Raw genomic sequence first — 21315 nt, 5'->3', positions numbered from 1 at the left:
TAATTTTTGACTTTTCATGTTGTTGTGTGATAATGAAATGATGTCCTGCTACAAAACATAACATTCATTCGGATAATTTTGTTTGATCCAGGATAAGATGACTTTTTGAAGGACATTTAAGTATAACTTAGAGTTAGTTCACTTTTAGCCCCATCCAAGGTTTCGGCGCTTATCTCATCCAAGTCATCCCTTCTGAGAGATCCTGACTTTTCTTTCATGTTTATAAATGGGATTTGTTGAAAAGCAGGATGAGACGGCAGAAGTGAGACATATGGTATAACTGAATTGACACCATTGTTAATATCAGCTCCCTGATACATGATTTTGGGAGAGAAAATGAATTACTTCTATAAAGAAGAGAACCTTCTACATTTAAAATAGCATTAGTACAGAGAAACTATATTAATTATCCCAATAATAAGTTTACCAAAGTTATGTTTTGGCTTTTGTTTGATTTTTTTAGTAACTAGGATTACGGCAAAAGTTACAAATCCATTTTGATCAAACTTGGTACGAAGATTATTTATCGTCATAGTCGGAGGCCATTAAATTTTGAAAGGTCAAAGTAACACAAAACCTAAAAAATGCATAATCGACCATAACTTTGGAACAAATTGAGATACATGATTAGAGATGTGTATTTTGCAATAGTGTATGGAGAAGGGGGAGGGGGGGGGGCAATTTATATGATGAATTCCCGCTATAAAAATGAGAATCTTTTACATTTAAAATGGCTATAATGCTAGGAAAATATTATAATTATATTTGAATTCATATAAATTTATTTTATCATATATATTTTTAAATCAATTTACATCAAAAATAGGCGAGGATTCTTCATTTAGAATGAGATGTTAACACCCCCACGACTTATTAAACAAAAAAGAAGAAAAAGCACACGCAACAACCGTTTTTTTCTTTTCTAAACGCTATATTTTCTATACTTCTTTATACATAATACAATTTTTTAAGGGGGGTTGCGCTCTACCGAGTACCCATTCCAGTTATATTTAAGTTCATATATATGTTTATTTTATTATGCATTTTTAAAACAATTTAGAGCAAATATAGGCGATCATTCTTCTTTTAGAGGAAGATGTTAACATATCCACAACTTATTAAATAACTAACGGTAGTTAGTACTGGCATTGCTCAGAGTAATTAGGCTTCGGCTAAAGGATAAATTTGATTTCATAATGTAGAAGATAGCTCCCCCAGAAATCCTCTTACCTACTCTCCATTTTTCATGAACACAATCTCGCGTAACTACTATAAGAGTTTAAAAAAACAATATGTTTGAGTACTGAGTACTTTAGTCTTCACGGCGCTCACTAATAAAAACAAACAGAATTGATTTTAGTATACCAGCCTTTATATTTTATTCAAAACTTAAATAATACTGAAAATGCACATGAGTTATGATATAAGTAAGAGATCTAAAACAAACAGAACCAGTTTTCTTTATATAAAGGGTTTTTCTTTAAGAGTGCTTTTATAAATAAAAGACAAACGGATAAAAATGTTGCCAAATTTATTTTTTCAGCACAAATTATAAACATAACACATTTATGTTGGAAAATTGATTTCTCAAGTTTGACCACCACGAGCACGTTTACAGAAGTCCAATTGCTGAAACCAAATTTTCTATACTTTTTCCAATAAATTGACCGATATTGCAGCAATTTTGCGTTCCATATTTTTTCTGAGCTCTACTAACGTCGACGGCGTATTGGTGTAGACCAATGACTTCACATGACCCCCCAAAAAATAATTAAAAGGCGTTAAATCGTACGATCGAGGCATCCAATCAGAAGTGTTGTCTTAAAAATCTTGTTTTATCCGGAATAAATCCGGTTTCGATTACCTTATTTGAACAAACTGTACAAATGTAAAAGGACAACAAATTTGTTAACATCAATTTACGCATTCTAGCATCATTATCATCTATGGAGTTATTTGCAATTTTGGGCGTGTGCCCTGTAAGAGGGCACACAATAATGGGCGATCGCCATTCGTATTCGTAGGATATCTAAAAGATTTTGATTTTGTTTTTAGAGTTTAGTCAGCTCTATCTGATGAGCAGACTTTCTTAAATATACATTCCAGTGTGGGAAAAATATTGATGTACTTTAGATGGATTTAAAATCCCCACCCTGTATATGTAAGTAACCCACAAGCCAAATACGTAAACGTGTGAACAAGTTCAAGGTCTTTTAAATTCATTAATTTTATCTTCCCAAGTAGAAATTCATTTATAATTGTTACTATTATTATGTAAGTTGAAAATGAAAATCACCCCGAGATATTTTTTGCTTTTAAGTAATCATTTACTTACATGAGTATATTAATTGTTACATCCATCTATAGTCGTACATATTATGTAGCTATTCATCTAATTTTAGTTACCTATGAGTATTTTTATGTGAGTATTGTTATACTCATAATTCATTTTTCTAATCAATGGATACCTACACTTGTATATATTAATTATTTGTTTCTTGATTGTATTTAAGGAACAATTTATTTTCTTCAAGGACTTTTTTAATATAAAATGTTAAATGTTTTTACACGTGGAGATATATTTCATATTATTATCAAAATAATTATCAATTCGGTTAATAAATATAAACTTGATACAAATTTATCAATTAAATATCAACAATGGATAATAAATTAACTCAATGGATAAAAGCCATTCACCGGATTTCCATAGGAAAGAAGGGATTTCGATCAGGATTTATGCAATTTTACTGAGGTATAAAGTTTTTTTTTATGAAATCTTTTAATGATCAAAATTATGACTAAATCCATGTTCTTGACCGTTGACATGAATACTAAAAGTAGCACTAGAAGAACCTCCTGATCCTGTGTATGCTGGTCGAAAAGATGGGTTACGGAGATTTCCATAGATATTTTTTATTTTGGGTCTTTGATTACTTTCCTTTGGAGTGTTTTCAGAGTCTGTAGAAAATTTGTAGTAGAGTGTGTCAAGATCCGGCTCATCATTGGTTTTTTTACCATAGCTTGAGAGATCATTTGACTCAGATTTGGGAAAATAAATAGGTTTGCTAGAAGAAATATAGACAGGAATGGGTGTCGATGTTTCAATTGATATTGAAGAACCTTGGTAGGGTGGGGAAGAAGTCTCATATCTTGATTCATGGATAGGATAATTATAATTGTTGGAAGAAGTTGTTGGAGCTTCAAATGACTGACTTTGAGTACTATAAAAATCGACTTTAAGATCTCTAGCATTACCTTGAGGATCTTCATATGAAGGCTTAGGAGCTCCATAAGTTTCTTCTGGAGTATTGTATGAGGGCTTAGGGGCTTCATAGGTTTCCTCAGGAGCAGAATACGCTGGTTTAGGTTCTCCATAAGTTTCCTCAGGAGCATTGTATGATGGTTTAGGTGCTCCATAAGTTTCTTCTGGAGCAGAATAAGCTGGTTTAGGTACTTCATATGTTTCTTCTGGAACATTGTATGAGGGCTTAGGTGCTTCATAGGATTCCTCTGGAGCATTGTATGAGGGCTTAGGTGCTCCGTAGTTATCTTCTGGAGCCGAATAAGCTGGCTTAGCATCTTTGTATGTTTCCTCCGGAGCAGAATAAGCTGGTTTGGCTGCTTCATCAGTTTTTTCTGGAACATTGTATGAGGGCTTAGGTGCTTCATAGGTTTCTTCTGGAGCAGAATAAGCTGGTTTGGCTGCTTCATCAGTTTTTTCTGGATTATTGTATGAGGGCGTAGGTGCTCCATAGGTTTCTTCAGGAGCAGAATAAGCTGGTTTAGGTGCCTCATAAGTTTCTTCTGGAACATTGTATGATGGTTTAGGTGCTCCATAAGTTTCTTCTGGAGCAGAATAAGCTGGTTTGGCTGCTTCATCAGTTTTTTCTGGATTATTGTATGAGGGCGTAGGTGCTCCATAGGTTTCTTCAGGAGCAGAATAAGCTGGTTTAGGTTCTCCATAAGTTTCCTCAGGAGCATTGTATGATGGTTTAGGTGCTCCATAAGTTTCTTCAGGCGCAGAATAAGCTGGTTTAGGTTCTCCATAAGTTTCCTCAGGAGCATTGTATGATGGTTTAGGTGCTCCATAAGTTTCTTCTGGAGCAGAATAAGCTGGTTTAGGTGCTTCATATGCATCTTCTGGAGAATTATATGAAGGCTTAGGTTCTCCATAGGTTTCTTCTGGAGCTGAATAAGCTGGTTTAGGTGCTTCATATGTATCTTTAGGAGGATTGTATCCTGGCTTAGGTGATTCATATGTTTCTTCTGGAGAATTATATGAGGGCTTAGGTGCTCCATAGGTTTCTTCTGGAGCAGAATAAGCAGGCTTAGGTGCTTCATATGTATCTTTAGGAGGATTGTATCCTGGCTTAGGTGATGCATAAGTTTCTTCTGGAGAATTGTAAGAAGGTTTGGGTATCCCATAGGTTTCTTGTGGAGCAGAATAATCTGGCTTAGGTGTTTCATCAGTTTTTTCTGGAACATTATATGATGGCTTAGGTGCTCCATAAGTTTCCTCGGGAGCATTGTATGAGGGTTTAGGGGCTCCATAGGTTTCTTCTGGAGCTGAATAAGCTGGTTTAGGTGCTTCATATGTATCTTTAGGAGGATTGTATCCTGGCTTAGGTGCTTCATATGCTTCCTCTAGACTATTGTATGTGGGCTTAGGTGCTCCATAGGTTTCTTCTGTAGCAGAATAAGTTGGTTTAGGTGCTTCATATGTATCTTTAGGAGGATTGTATCCTGGCTTAGGTGCTACATAAGTTTCTTGTAGAACATTATATGAGGGCTTAGGTGCTCCATAGGTTTCTTCTGGAGCAGAATAAGCAGGCTTAGGTGCTTCATATGTATCTTTAGGAGGATTGTATCCTGGCTTAGGTGCTTCATATGTATCCTTAGGAGGATTGTATCCTGGTTTAGGTGCTTCATATGTATCTTTCGGAGGATTGTATCCTGGTTTAGGTGCTTCATAGGTTTCCTTCAGAGTAGAATAAGATGGGTTAGGTGCTCCATAGGACTCTTCAGGAGCGTTATATGTGGGTTTGGGTGCATCATATGTTTCCTCTGGAGAGTTGTATGTAGGTTTAGGTACTTCATATGTATCTTCTGGAGGATTATAACTTGGTTTTGGAGTTTCATAAGTATTTTCAGAGGCAGAATAGGCTGGTTTAGGAACCTCATATGTGTCTTTAGGAGGATTGTATCCTGGTTTTGGTGCACCATAGGATTCTTCTAATATATTATTAACTGGTTTTGGAGCATTATATGTATCTTTGGATGCGGAATAAGATGTTGATACCGATGCTGTGGATACAGAAGGAGCCTGATAGACAGGGACTATGGAAGGAGCGGAGTAGGAACTACTAGACGATGAACCAGTAATCAAAGGGGAAATTGTAGATGATGGAGCACCATAAGAACCACTAATCGTTGAGGCTGGAGCAGAATATAAAGAACTTGGTGTACTTTTTGGGGGTGAATATGAATTGTCAATGGGAAATGACAGAGAGGGCTTAGGAGCAGAATATGTTGAGCTGAGAGATGGAGCAGAGTAAGAAATTAAAACTGGTCCTGGCTTAGAGTAATTTGGAGCAGATTTAGATGGATGTAGAGCATTCCCATTTGACGAAGGAAGTTGGAAATTTTTGATGACAGCTTTGTATTGAGCGTCCACCTTCATGGGAGTCCAACCACCGTAATTAATAGGCTTATTAGAATTCTCATGATGCTTTGAAGAATATTGGACAGATGATGACGATGGATCGTTGGTGAACTTACCAGGGGTTGAATGAGATTTTGACTTATGTACCTTAGGTTTGGCCCTAAATCCCGGAAGACTTTCGAAAAAGGGGGCTAGAGAGTTTTTGGAGAAAAAGAGAAAGCCATGAGTTGTGCTAAATATGGCACTGAGAATCAAAGAGACCTGAAAGGGAATAAAATGATCATTAAAAAGCATATTTTATTCTCCTAATATCCTAATTTGCATGCAATTTTTAATTTTAAATGTATACAAGGCTATATTAACGTTAAGGTTTGAAATTTCTCAAGAATATTTTTTTTATCTGATCGTTGAAGATTAAGAATGACTTTACAACAATATCTAAACAAACTATCATGGAGAGAAGAAAATCGGAATCAGTACATACACGTATTAATTAATTACATATGTTGGTGTCCTGGGTGTACTAGCTCGACTTGAATTTCAGTCAAGTTTAGGTCTGGATAAATTTATTGACATTATACATAGGTTGAAATTAAAGTCTTGCTTGTTCATGGATACCTTTAGTCTATCTATATTGAATCAAAAGTTATACATGCAAAAATAATAATTGGTCTTGGGAATGATGAAAAAAAAAAGATGTTAAAGAGAGTCAAGTCATGGACAATTTTTTATGCTTCTCTTTTTGAATGTAATGGTATTATGTATATTATTAATTTCTTACCTGAATAAGTTTCATGATTATGATTTGAGGATGAGATGTCTACTGATCTTAAATAGAACAGAATGTCCTACAACAATTCGGGTTCCTTGTTTCCGCCCCCCCCCTCAAACCTAAAGGCACGCTATGAAATGACCTTCTATACGATAGGCATTTACTATGTAAGCATATCGTATTTTTTATAGTAAAGGTATCCTCGAAGGAAAAAAAATAACTTGAAAGAAATTTCAAGCCTCCTTCCCACCCCAATATTATGATTCTGTTTATCTAATTCCACACCCTCCCACCGGAAAATAAGACTATTGTAGGGAGTTACATAAACATGTACATAACATGGTCTATGCGTTGGACAACCGTCCATACCATACCAAAGAACCGCAAAAAATGAATGTATGTACTTATTGAACATAATTATGCTTTTTATATCTGAATAAACGTCAAATGACGTCATGAAACTCATGAACCATGGATTTTTTCATCCTTGATATGTAACCTATGTTAATATGTAGGTATGTCTCGAATCATATTATAAAAGGTTGGGGAAAAAATAATTTCGTATTTTCCGGGGTTTTTTTTTCAATGCTTTATAAGAAATGATACAATAATCCAATATAAGCCTAGTATGCCCTCTTCTGTTCCATAACTTGTTACCAACATGAATCCAGCTTCATAATCCCCTTCTCGTAGTAGCCTGTCTCCCTATTGATAAAAAAAAAAAAAAAAACTCGCACAACCAATTTTCACAGGAATCTATTGAGGTCAAATTTGTACCCCCAAGCGTTGGTCATAGATAAGAACAGGTAGTGGTCAGTTAGTCCCAGGTCTGGACTGTTGGGTGGATGCATAAGCCAATACGAGCTCTCGGAGCTTCTGGCGCGTCATCATAGGTATGTGCGGCCTGGCGTTGTCTTGACAACTCCTGTTCACCAATGCTGGCCACTTCTGTTCAATTGCCAGCTTCGAACGATTTAGTTGTTCATAGTAGAGAGCAGAATTGAGCTTGGAAAAAAATTTCTCGACCCATTTTGTGCAAAACAAACTGAAAGAGTACAGGTTCCTTATAAATTGCAAATTTTCTTGTCTTGTTCGCGTGTTTCACTTCCAGGCAGTAAAAATATAAAATATGGCTAATTTATTCCGTACTCGACACACGCTATTTCACGACATAACTGGCCAAAAAAAAAAAATACTGTCCAAAAACGTTTGTAGTATACACTCAAACTTTTAGAGCACTTCATTATATGATCCAATGTAACCATTAATGAACTAGATATACTTAGTTAAAAAAGGGTGGGAAATATGAAATTACTTTTTCCCCGACATAATATGTAAATAAATAGTCTACCTCAAAAGATGCGAATGACAAATTAATTTGGGGCCAAGTTCATAATATCTGATATCAATTGCCGCTGATGATACATATATTTGTAGGGTTGTAAATCCTAAGCATTTTTTCATTGTTGTTGGCAATCTGAACAACGTTTATTTTTATTTTCTTAAGCTGCTATATCTTTCATTCTTGAGGAGAGATCATCTAAGTATTAAGTGTAATCAAGAGTGTGTGTGTTATTAGGATTCACGGAAATGAACACTGAGTATTTGTTGGGTTTTTTTTTTTTTTGGTCGAGCACATTTCAGTTTCAGGAACGGTCCTATTAGTCATTGGGACTGGTCCTTCAAACTGTCAGTACAACAAATGATTTAAAGAAAATAGATAAATAAAGTTGAATGACAATATCAAGGACTGAAAAAAGCAAAAATTCCATAATTTTGGGGGCTCCAGACCACCCCTTGCAGACGTCCCTGAGAATTGAGAATCGAAAAGGAAAACCTATGAAGCCTATATCTTCGCTTGATAAGGAGTGGGCTTGTGTTGATTTCCTTTATCTCACAGCCTCTCGCAGCTGATTTAATTAACGGTCATGGTAGCTAAGCTAGCACTTTCCCAAACATTCTTCAAATGGTCAGGGTTACCATATTGTTTTTTTGTTTTTTTTTACATACCGAAAATCCTTATAATTCTATATATTTGAGTAATCTTCCTTCTGGCATTGAACCATATGATATTATCAAAATTGTTTAATTTATCGGGAGCAATTATAATTATTTGTTCTTTTATTTAATTATAATCCTCAATAAAGACCATAATTCATTTGAAAGACTTATGTACTATAAATACTCAATTACCATCCTTTTTACCAGAAAATTTCCCTCCTATCCTAATGACTCAATGATTTATGACTAATGACTGAGGAGGAGGGTGGGGGTTACTCCAGGATTCAAGGGCAGGGACATAAATCAATTGATTACTCTTTCATTCAAAAACATCATGTAATATACTATTTATTTTTATGTTTATCATTACATCTTCTACTGGTTGAGTTAGAGATAAATGATTCCTCGGTATATGAGGCTCTTTAATCGTATTAGATCATAAAAACTACTTTTAATATCCCGGTCATGTTTTATTATAGATAGCTATGAATTAAATTCAATACCAATAAAAATTTAATAAGGTATTTATTTATTTATATTTTAAAAAAGGATTTCGTTTAATGATGACTTAATTGATCATTATTAACAATATTTTAATCTTTTTATAAAAATGGAGAGATTTGGGCGTTGGTCTTGTCTGAATAAAGGAGAAAATCTACTAGGATGCGTCAATAAATTCCTGTCCAGTCCTGTCCATCAATTGAGAAAATACATAAGACATTTTCTTCATTCTTCTTCAAAAACATTTAATGGTCATATTTGAGCACAATACAACTGGTGATCATGTTGGCTTTATTTTTGCCTTTTGGCTCTTAGTATAGTACATATTCACTTCTCATTCAGTAATAGACGATGGTCCATAGGTTCTTGCCCTTGAACACACAATACATATACCTACAATATAAATTATGGTGATATAGTCTATATGTTGTTGTTGATAATCATGTTCGTCCAGGTTTTTTATATTTCTGCTATAGCTATTACCATCATATTATTTTTTTCCTATATTTTTATAAATCTTTAGAGATGGCAAAATAGGATTTGATAAATTATCCGTATTAAATGATAGAGGATGCTGTTATGTACATATTATCATAATTAATCATAGTTAGTAAATTGACAGTAGCCCTAGAAAAGCAAGAAGAATCTCAAGGAAAAAGGAATTCCCCACTATATCTTCCATTGAACTCTTTCTTCATTATTAGTTCCAAATTACTCGATCCTTTCCTACCAACTATAGAACAAGGGTTCGTACTCAAAGGATTGTCTCGCCTTTTCGATGGAAAACCAATGGATAACGGATATCTGAGCAGGGCATCCGATAGATTATATATAGATTTTTTTTTTTGCGAGGCAGCAGGGTTTTTGGAATTTTTTTTGAGAAAAAAATTGAAAAAAGTATATTTTTCTCAAAAAAAAATCAATGATTCAAATCCAAATATTACATTTTTTGGAAAAAAAATTCAATGATTCAATTTCAAATATTAAAAAAAAAAATCAAAAAATAAATTTCAAGTATAAAATTTAGAACAAAAACTATATTAGTAAATTTTTTCGAGAAAAATTTCAAAAATCAATAGCTGTTCAGAAAAAAAAAAAAAAAAAAAAATTAAAATTGAATTAAATTTTAAATTTATATTTTTAAAATAAAAGAAAAATTTCTTAATTCTTCTTCCCAATAACCTTTTTTATATAAAAAAAAACTCATAATTTTGTTTTTTACCTCAATCCCCTTTTTTTAAATCATATTTTTTTATAATTAAATGCTTAATTTGATTTGACTAATTTTATTTATTATAATTATAAAAAACAACAACACAATAATATCTAATAAAATTAGCTCTCAATCTTTTTGGGAATATTAAATTAGCCTTCGGCTATAAAAAGTTTGATGACCCCTATTTTAGTGTATCTTTAATTCAGACTAGTTGAAGTTAATTAAACTATGTTACTTAAACAATACAAAAACCAAAAGCTTTAGCTCGAAGTAAAATATTATATAAACTTGTAAATTACTCATTCCAGGCTCTTTTGGAACTCGTGAAAGAAGACACACAGATAAATGGAAAATCATTTTATATCAAAACCGTTATCTTCAAACCATTACCTCTCTTATAATGACTTTGGTTCCTGTGATTCGTTGAACAGAATACAATCCTTGGGTCTTCCTAACTCCCTAAATTGCGCTATTATTCAGTTGTATTCTAGTGGGACTGCAGGCTCTTCTTGTAGATTACTTTGTTTTCCCTGGCTTCAGAAACTTTTGAGGGGCTAATGACGCCACTGTCGATAAACATAGAATTTGTACAAAAGTAGGGGAGTCAATGGCCCTTATGGGTTCGGCGCTTTTGACCTACAGTGACTATGAGTCAAACATTCCATGACATTCCTTACTTTTAAAAGAGCAAAATATAGCCCATAGATAGATACGGTATTTTTATTCTTTAAGAACCAAAAGAAAAGCAGATTAAGTAAGTACTTTAAGGATTCTTTGATTAGAGGTGTCATGAGTGCATTTTTAAGGACTGTAAAATGGACATAGAATAATATTATTGCACGAAGTGGCTATTAGGTGTTTATGTAGGTACTATTACTTAGGTACTAATCTATTTTTATTGTTGTCCTAGCTCCTCCTTATTCTTCTCAACTTAAGCAGCAATGTCAGTGAAGGAAACAGGATGTTGTGATTGAAGAAAGAAATTGTTAGCGTCTTCAAATTAAATCTTGCATTCCTTCTTTTCAAAAAAAAAATATAAGAAGAAGAGGAATTCCTTGTCCAGCCCACAACAACAAAACCAATCAATCCTGAGATTATTGCATGGAAATTGTAACCGTACTTTGAGGACTGTCGCAGAGCATGAGTCCTTTTTGAGACGAAGTGATAAGATAAGACGATTATGTGTCTTCATGGATCCATTAACATTTTTTTAAGTAGAAGGTCTTGTGCAAAGTAACCTTGTCCTTAAGCCTCCACCCATTGTTATTTTAATTATTCTACCTAAAATGTTATTTTATATCAATGAAAATTTGCAAAAAAATAATTGACATTTAAGAGTGACATTTCAATGGATTTTCTCTCTCACCCTTATGAAGCTTTTAGTATGTTTTATTAGTGGAACTGCACTCCTAATCAGTCTTCCCCCCCCCCTCCCTCATAGTGTTAGCTCACTAAAATAAAAATATACAGTATATTTTGTTGTCAGCTGTCAATACTGTTGTGTAAGATCTTATTTATTTGGTCAAGTAAAGTCTTAGAACCTATCCCTGGGATCGGTCCTTCGATTTTTTCTTAAAATATGGATGGTTTATTTAGCCAAATAAAATATATATTAGATATTTATTATGAAAAGTTGCACATATTTTCATCATAATGCAATAAAATATAATCATATATAATTTTTCTTAACTGTGTGATTTATTATATTATATAACAGAATAAATTAAAAAGGAAAAATACCCTCAATGACGTCACAAAAGATGGATTTAACTTTCTGTAAGGACAGACAAGTTGGACTGGACTGGACATCGGTCCTTAGTCCTAAATAAGGACTAACAAAAACACTATCTGTCGATGTTTGTCCATCTTTACCCCTAATTAGTGTTCTAAATGTTGATGGGTCGAAGTAGAAGTACCTGTTTTGTAGCTCTGAAGAAATAACAATGAGATCTAGCTTACGCGTCATATTAAAAAAGAAAAAAAAATTATATTATCTCAAACAATGAATGTCACTTAAGATTAAGTTTAGTAACAAGTATGTGTAGCTAATACTCAGTCAGGCAGCACTCTAGAGACTAAAGTACTCCTTGGCTCATCCCGTCATATTAAAAAGAGAGGGAACATTTATGTATTGAAAATGGAGACTAATGCATAATCGACCATAACTTTGAGACAAATTGAGATACCAGACTCAATTTGATTTTAGGAGAGGTTTTGTGCTCCACCGAGTGGCCAATAAGATTGTTTTTATGAAGACATGTATATTATTTAGTACTTCGTTGAACTCGCCCTCAAATGACTTAAGAGGTATTTTCTTTATAAAAGTACCTCCTACTAAATTTTCTTACATTTTTTTTTCTACATGATTTTTTGATTTATTTAGGTCATCTAGGTCAATTAAATTCGACCTTTTTGGTTTACCTAAATAAAAAATAATCGTACTTGCAAATTTTAATATATAATCGATATTGATATCGACTGACTCAGATACGAGATATATATATTGATCCATTGTCCTGCATGCATGTAAAAATAAAATAAACGGGAAATTAAAGTAGTAATCCTGACAATTCGAAGTATGATTGGCAGGAGAGTAGCTTAGCTCCCATGATGTTTTATTGGATTAGTTTAAAGGAACAGTGAGATAAAGGAAATAAAGACCAATCCCATTTCGAATATAGCAAGGACATACAGGGACGACGCGATATTTTTACACATTTCAAAAAATTTAAAAAAACAATCCTTAAAATCTTTAGTAATTTATTGAATCAAAAAATTAAAAAAATATTAGAAAGGTGTGTCTTCTGGCTCTGAATTCAACTCAAAGTAGGAAGTCTTAGTGACAATGACTTTCTACAGCCTGGACCTGAACCTGTTGCAGGCGCGCTCAACCTGGTCCCTTGGCAACTTGTGGGCTAAAAAAAATGCCCCTGATGGTCTTCAATGAGTTTCTAACCATGCAGGCACACAGTCTTTAAAACCAGTGCTAATCATCATAACCACGGTTATTCTTTTCCACTTGTTGAATGGGTTAAAGTCGTTGTATTCCATTGTTTTCAGCACCACGTGTTCTCAACTACTGACCCAATAATTTGGGAAAATGTTATAGTAATTTACTACTACCTAACGCTCATTATGTCCAATAATATTAAGTGTCAAAGATGTTGGTTCGACCCTCTATATACTGAAATTACTGCGATGTCGAACTTCAATTCTACTTTGAGTCCAACAAGAACTTACACTTGAGAACTACGAGTATAACTCTAGAACAAAACTTCATTGTTACTCTCCATCTTTCATGAGCACTCGCACTATTAACTCTTCAAGAAAAATTGATAATGATAACAATTTTGGAAAATAAAAAACCAGAATCCCAACTAGAAAAAGCCATTCTCGCTTTGTAGGTGTTATTTTATACACCTCTGGATATATTACATTATAGAGGCAGCTTTTTCAATTTTCTTCCTCCTATTAATTATTAATTAATTAAAGGACTCAAGGGAAAGAGTGAAAACTCAGTGGAAGAAGTGTTTTTTTCTTCTATTTGCTGATTAGCTTGAAACTGTCAGCTTCCATAAGATCTATTTTTTATAGGTCTTGGTAGTAATATATGTACTACTTTGTAGGATTAATTTAATTATTTATCATAATTAGCCAATAATTATTAGTTGCAATATATTTTTCAAAATGTTACTGTGTTGTGCGGTGTCAGTGTATTATAATAATCCATCAACTTCATGTAAAAAAGTCTCCAGGATTACTCCCATGAAAGTGTTTAATTTTACAATAGGCATTGATAGAAGGAAGTTGTTGTTGTGTCTTGACGATGGTGAGGAGAAGGAAACTCTTTATAAGGAGGAGATATCCAGGATGACCGGGAGAGATGAGGTGAAGGAATGGGTGGATGAATAAGACTATACTTATTGAAGGAACGTCTGTATTCTTTATAATACAAAAACCTACTCTAATTAATACATAAAATACAGGACTATTTATACAAGGTAAAAGACAGTACTTTTAATACATATATATATATAAAAGAAAATACAAGACGATAAGAAGAAGAACAAGGGGGAAGGAAATACGAAATGCATTACAGTTGTGGATCAATACCATCAAACGTGCGAATTGGACTCCTGCCCAAGGCTCAAGAGTTTGCCATGTAATATAAACAACTATTTTTTACTATATGATTATGAGGGATGTTAAAATTAAATAAATGGGTTGTTTTACAAGGATATCAAGGGGTTCTATATTCTAATTATTCCTGTTTTACCTTAAGGGTCATTTTGAAGAATCAATGTTTCTCTGGAAGTCCCCAGAAGGACGGTGTCGTTTGGGGCATAATGTAATTCCTACTTTATTTGAACATTCTAAGATAAAAAACAAACGCAAGCTCCCGTTTAACCAAAGCAGGGACGTAGAAGAACTTCAAAGGAAGCAAATAATTATAATGTTAGAACATTCTTATTCTAAAACTCCTTGGGCATCAAATAAAGAAGATTATCCTGATCACGAAGTTCAAACCCCACTCACATCACACATTTTTTTAAACAAAAAGTCCTAAAGATTGAAGTTTTAACATACGCACCATGCTCTAATTGAATCAATTTAGTAGCAGGAAATGAATATTTATCTGCAAAAATACAGTATCTTCAAGCGAAACTTATTAAGAACAAGGCTTCAATAATGTCAACAAAAAACCCCGTAAAAATATACCAAAAAAGTTGGTGTCGGTAAATGATAAAGTTGAGGCCATTATATATTACATTTATCATATTTATTGTTTTAGGCTCAGTTTCGTCGCAAATCCTATATTGAAGGGTTTTTGAATGAAGATAAATTAAGATGTTTGTCCAACAGAGGAGACAAATCTAAAAAAAAAACGCTAAAGTTAAGGTAAACAGATAAATACAAATAAAGAATTTACGATTCTTTTATGCCTTATTTTGAAGCTATGTCATTGATTATGAATTTGGAATGGTTTACTACACTTTTCAGACTTGCTTGTGACTCGTCAGGTTATGAATCCCTTCTGACCAAGGATTTCCTTTACCCTCACTGAGGACACTCCGAAGGAAAACTGAAGCCATGTTTTTAACTTTTAAAATACCGATTTTCAGTAAAAAAGACAAAAATTGATTGATAAAATGGTCATCAAAAAGTCTTAAGACTATGATCAAGAGCTAGACCGTCCAATCGGCCAGGTTACTCTTCCAGAGTACACAAGCGAATATGCTACACATATTCTTGTCATCACACTTGATGTGTTTGAAAGTAGATGGAAGCAAGTTGTTGGTTATTTATTTACTCCAGACTAGTCAATGGATCTGTACTAGAGAAAATCAAAAAGATGTCGTCATAAGAGCTTCGGAAAAAATGAAATTATCAACTTCGTCCCTCATCCTACATATTCAAAAGAAAATTTATACTTTCTTTATGATTTTCCTCGTCTTCTAAAAAATCTTCATATATCTTTAGAAAACAATATTGAAATTATTTTTCCATCATTTTTGGGGTAGAAAAGTATTTATCAACCCATATTGTTTCTGTAAAACATCTTTAAAACTCGTAGAGTTTTGAAAAAAATTCAGGATTTGAAAAGCTTCCGAAGCTTTCTGAATGTGTGATAAACCCCAGCAATTTTTCTAAAATGAATGTTGCTGATGCAACGACTTTTTTTTTTCATGCAACAAGTGCAGGCCTGTGATATTCGACTATCCAGGAGTCTGATGGGTCAATCTTATTAATAGCATAATTTATTGATCTGATTCGTTCCTGGTTTGAACTCATGCCTCTCAATCATCTCAATGGCTTTAAGTCATCAAAATATTGAGAGATATATATATATAATGAAGCTATTCAAACTTTAAAAAGGTGATAGAAGTCGTTTGTCAATATCAGGATAAAGAATAAAGAATTTTGGATGCCATAGTAAACTGTTATAATGTTATTGACAACTTCCATCGTTCAGTTGCACAAGCAATTCCTTGATGAATGATTTTTATTTTATTTTAACTGGAAGGTTTACCCAAAATATCGTGAAAAATTTATTCAACCTTATTCAGTACAAGAGTTAAACTCCAACATCATGAGAGGCTCAAAATAATCTTAGAATAATTTCTTTAAGTCAGTTAATGAAGGAAAGGGATTTTCCAATTATCAATATGAGGATGGCGAATAATTAATCGATTTCCTACTTGTAAGACCAATTACCACAGATATGGGCTCATCAATCTATGCAATGATCTGTTGATAGGGAGTTAATTTTGGAAGAAATTTGCAATTCTAAGAAGACTAAGAATGATTTAAAAGAAGGAAGGAAGGAATAAATTAGACGAAGCGGATAATACATCTTTTCTTCAAGAACTAACTCCTCAGCTACAAGAAGATACTTTGCTGTCTGGACAACAAATGGCTATTATATATTATATTGCTGGCTATATTTTAAATCAAATTAAGACATATCAGTCTCTTTTTGGACTCTCTAAGTTTTGTTATTTTGGACACTAGTGATATTGGTCCATATTCAAAACTCTTTTATCTAAAAGATTATATCGGCCAATCTTTCTGCGTTGTATTAAGAATGTCTTCAAAAGTATAATCCTTATAACCCATAAGCGATTTCGCAGCCTTATTAAAACTCAAAAATGTAATTATTTAAAAAATATAACCAAAATCATCCAAGATTACATTGAAGAAGAAAAGACAAATATATATATACGATTGTCTTAATATTATGACAAAAATTAGACGAAAATATTGTCAAGTTTGTGTTAAGATGCACGCAAAACTTTCTCAAATGAGACGAACAGAGAGTGGAGGAATGATGAACAATTTTCGAGCTAGTAAAAGTGGAAGCATGCATGAAATTGTACAACACATATGTTGATTATTGCCATATTTAATTACAATTAATTATTTAAATGTATTCAATTCTAATGATATTATTTAAGTTTATATTTTAAAATTCACTTTTTTCGCTCATTTATATAAATTTGTATTACTTTTTCCGTGTCTGCATCTTATATAATAGCATCAAAAATTAGAGAATTCAAAAATAATTTTAAAGGTTGCAAGAAAAGATAAAATAGAAGTTATGTCACAAGTTAAGCTAGAAACTTTTTTCTATGATGTATCTGTGGCTCTCTGCTGACTTCGGCTGACGAATTTGCCTCTCATGTTGCTGGCAATTCTAAGAACACTCAGACATCAGTTCTCCTAGAGACACTGTCAGCTTCTTCATGAGTGGAGATTACGTTGGAATATAAATTTTTCTTTTTTGTTAACAAATTTTCCCAACTAAAATACGATTGTCCTGTATTTTTATGTAGTAAAGTGACATAAGATCTCAAAATCTCATGTAAGTATAAGTTCAAAAACATGAGAACCCGATGTTCAAGCTCAAAACAATTATCAGGCTTGACTGGATGCTATTGTAGGAAACCTCATAATAACATGTCCCAAAAAAGAAAGATTCCCCAACTTATTGTGCCCAAGGCACACAAAGAGACAAATAAATATTTCTTGACGCACTTATTTTAATTAAATCAATTATTAATAAGCTATATAAATTATTTATGGTTGTCACAAATCGTACTGTGCACGTGATCTCGCCTCAAGAGAAACTGTTTGAGAACTATTAACCATTAGCACTTATTATTATGTTATTTGCAAGTGGTAATCTGAATTTTATCAATTTAATAATTGTTATTCAAATATATTTTAATATTTGACAGAATTTCCGTTAGATATAATCAAGTAAAAATGTTGATATGCATATGTTAATAGGTTTTTGTGGGAAACTTTGAAAAACTATTAAACTAAAAAAGTGAACGGTAAAACAACAAACTATTCTGGGAGTCCTGTTCAAAATCAAGATCTTTATGCGGCTGATAAAAAATTGTATCTAAAGAAAATTCTAAAAGAAGAATCATTTTATAAAAATTATATCGAAACCTTTTAAACCCCTCTTACAATCATAAAATAAAAAATATTCGACTAGAACAAATATTGTAAAAATTGTCGATAGCTTTTGATGTACTTATTCATATTGCTTCTACTAAGCTATATAATAAACTAAAATATATAATTATCTATTTGTGAGCTTCCTTAGCATTTTTGATGTGTATAAAATCCAATTTTATGAGAAAATCTACACAGCTAATATAATGAAAGTAACTACAAATGATTCTTCCAATAGTTTTGTTATCATTCGGCCCATAGACTCCCCCAAGTCTAGATGTATAATAGTGTGGTATATATTAATTTGATTGAAAATTAATACATTACAGAAATGAACATGTTTTCAAATTAGGAGTATTTTATATTATTTTTTTAGCTTCAAATTTATTTTCAGAGTAGTAATTAATAAACTTTAAAGGAAAAGGATCGTCTTTGGTCCCCTCTTCCACAGGATTTCCATCGAAAGACACATTAACTGTATTTGTGTAGACTGTTTTTAAATAAAGGACCAAGTAAAATTAGTAGATTTGAATCCAGAAAGCATACCTAATATTTTGATTGAACTGGAATGATGAGCGGAATTGGCCACCACCTTTGGTCAATTTGTATTAACGTCAAAATTCAAATATTGATCTCTTGGAAGATTGGATTTTTTGCACATTCCATAGTCTTCACAACGAAAAAACATTGAAATTGTACTGTACAAGATAGGAAGTAAGTTACTGAACCATTTAAGGATACATCACTCTCATTATAATTTTTGAAGCTAATATCATATACATATACGCGCCTAAGTTTTAGTTCATGAATATTTTCGCGATGGATACCCCAATGTAGCTGATCCACCAGTGATCAACACGTTAAACATTATGTTTGAGCATGTGTACCAAGGATGTGAATGAAATTATAACCGTACTATATATTTTTTTTTATTATTAATTTCTTTATGTTGTATTTCTAAATAAAATAATTCCATATATTTGTTCGATAGCCTTAATTGACAGTAAATAGAAATTTATGTTTAATGACATAAATAAAATGTTTTCTTCATTCATCCGCTTTTAGCTCTTTATCTGTTAGGGATACTTTTTCGCCAGGCTTAAAAGCAGGCATTCCCAAGTAAGGACAACTGGCACATCGGAAGGCATCCCCCAAATAACACTAGAAAAGAATTGACAGTAATATAATAAAGATTATTTGCTTGTAATGAACATGTCATTACAAAGTCAATATTCCTACACAATTGTACATTATAAAATTCAATTATGGATCACTTACACTACCACATGAAGAATTAACGTCTTTTGTTCCTGGTTCCTTCCCAGCATCTAGCTCTTCTCTCAGACCACACGAACAGTCCTTGCAAGCTTTTCTTTTGCCAGTAGTACCACAAACACGAAGTTCAGAGGCTTCAGGTTTCTTAAGATCTTCAGGGTCAAGTAGGTCTTCTGAATCGATATTGTCAACGTCATTTAAATCGTCATCAGGAAGACTCCAAACATTTCCAACAGGTTGCGGCTTTTTAGAAGCTATAGACCGTGTTGCTGTTATTGATCCCGTCTATTTAAAATAAATTACTATTATTAAATTGAATCAATGTAGGGAATATAATGTTTCTATAAAATGACCTCAAAAGATGGGAACAGACATGAATGAAAATTAACTTGGACTGGACCTGTTCCATATGTATCATTTATCTCCTTGATAGCTTCAGTCGTAAGAATTTCGGTTCCTAAAGGAGATACACTTTTTTCATGAATGCCGCACAGTTTAAGTGCAGATGAGAAGCTTGGATTGTGAAATTGTGTGAGGTAGAAACGACAAGCAGGCTTAGAGACTTCAACAATCTTGGATAGTAATTCAAGCTCATGATTGATTGTAAAAGGTCGAATGACTCCAGAGAGGACTACGTCGAATTTCCAAGGGAATTTATCAAGAACTAAGCTCAAGAAATTAAATATATATATGTTATATAACAATGAATTGAAGCAGTTGCAGGAAACTTGAGTTAGTACCTTGTTCAAAGGCGTCTACATTATGAGAATATACTAGACCACGACCCGGAAAGACTATTTCGTGGATACGACTTATGTAGTTGTCAAAAATGGATTCATCATTGGGCATTGTTTTCCATAACAACAGCACTTTCTCACCACTCTTAATCTCAAACGTTTCAATCTCCATTTTCTCAACTAAGTGAATCAAAAAGAACTCAGAAACTTTTTCAGATTAGAAATCGAATTTTACTCATTAAATGTCAACAGATTTTGTCTTTTCACTTTTACCAAGATACTTTGCCCCAAAGTATTTTGACTTTTATATAATGGAAAAAATAATTTATAAAGTTGAATTATTATTGATAACAAATGATGTGTTAGGACTTCATGAACTATGGAATCTTGTAGAAAAAGTATCACAACCTCGTACTCAAATAACATGACAACTATCAGACCGTTTTCTGGGGACAGTCCCTGTTTTAGGCGAACTGTCCCCAGTCAAAGGTGTCCCAATTTTAATACTGAATGGAGGGAAAGGTAAGCAGACTCAAACACCAGTTATTAAGGTAGCAATTTATGACTTAACATATCGCCAAATAAGATGTAGTAAAGACACAGCAGCTTCAACAACAGTAATCTAGAGGCGGCAAATATTTTTGATTAGTCGCCATAGTTTCTGAGCTGGAGGTGAATCAATGAGCAGATCATTGTAATGTCAGCCATTTTTTGATTGCCACATTTTGTACCATAAATATCAGTTTAGTACTCAGTTGTGAAAAACATGACAGACTTATATTGATATTTTTGTCTTCCTCCGTGATTGGAATTGCACCTTCAATGAACAGAATGTAATTTTTTTTTAATATTGAACGCTAAAAAAGAGATTTTAGTGTTCTATTCCAATAATTATCGCAGCATCAATTGCACGATCAGTGTGTTTACTAAAAAAATAGTTTCTTTCAAGGATACCTATATAACTTATTTCCAAATTGTCTCTAAAATTATAGATTTCCAAGAATCCAACACCTATAATTTTGTTTTTTAACAAGAATTTAGCAGGAATTTAATAATCTGAAATGTTGAGTCAAATTATAAATAATTTTAAGTGATTCGAATAGATTTATTAAAATTTTAGTTTTGTGTCGTTAAAATATTCTCCGACTTCACATTTTTGGAAGCAGAACTATATCTGGTCCGT

At 32.9% G+C, this 21315-nt stretch overlaps 2 protein-coding genes and 2 long non-coding RNA genes across 4 annotated transcripts; 1 reads left to right on the top strand and 3 right to left on the bottom strand.

The window, feature by feature from the left end:
- Nucleotides 1-2502: 2502 nt before the first annotated feature.
- On the bottom strand, nucleotides 2503-6532 carry LOC121121789 (uncharacterized). The gene is made up of 2 exons (XM_040716765.2): nucleotides 6447-6532; nucleotides 2503-5926 (listed from the first exon to the last, which is right to left on the bottom strand). Exons 1-2 carry the CDS (start codon nucleotides 6459-6461, stop codon nucleotides 2783-2785), a joined length of 3159 nt encoding a protein of 1052 aa, XP_040572699.1. The 5' UTR covers nucleotides 6462-6532; the 3' UTR covers nucleotides 2503-2782.
- Nucleotides 6533-14199: 7667 nt separating this feature from the next.
- On the top strand, nucleotides 14200-15079 carry LOC121122072 (uncharacterized). The gene is made up of 3 exons (XR_005865681.2): nucleotides 14200-14317; nucleotides 14438-14891; nucleotides 14948-15079. It is a non-coding gene; the product is annotated as an uncharacterized lncRNA (long non-coding RNA).
- Nucleotides 15080-18460: 3381 nt separating this feature from the next.
- Nucleotides 18461-18793, bottom strand: LOC139905966 (uncharacterized). Its single transcript, XR_011781137.1, has 2 exons — nucleotides 18667-18793; nucleotides 18461-18610 (listed from the first exon to the last, which is right to left on the bottom strand). It is a non-coding gene; the product is annotated as an uncharacterized lncRNA (long non-coding RNA).
- Nucleotides 18794-19036: 243 nt separating this feature from the next.
- LOC121121768 (anamorsin homolog) lies at nucleotides 19037-20505 on the bottom strand. Its single transcript, XM_040716748.2, has 5 exons — nucleotides 20368-20505; nucleotides 20136-20312; nucleotides 19749-20059; nucleotides 19399-19680; nucleotides 19037-19281 (listed from the first exon to the last, which is right to left on the bottom strand). Exons 1-5 carry the CDS (start codon nucleotides 20369-20371, stop codon nucleotides 19168-19170), a joined length of 888 nt encoding a protein of 295 aa, XP_040572682.1. The 5' UTR covers nucleotides 20372-20505; the 3' UTR covers nucleotides 19037-19167.
- Nucleotides 20506-21315: the final 810 nt, after the last annotated feature.

Source organism: Lepeophtheirus salmonis, chromosome 7 (assembly GCF_016086655.4).
Source record: "Lepeophtheirus salmonis chromosome 7, UVic_Lsal_1.4, whole genome shotgun sequence".
NCBI classification, from domain to species: domain Eukaryota; kingdom Metazoa; phylum Arthropoda; class Copepoda; order Siphonostomatoida; family Caligidae; genus Lepeophtheirus; species Lepeophtheirus salmonis.
This window is presented reverse-complemented; position numbering and strand designations above follow the sequence as displayed.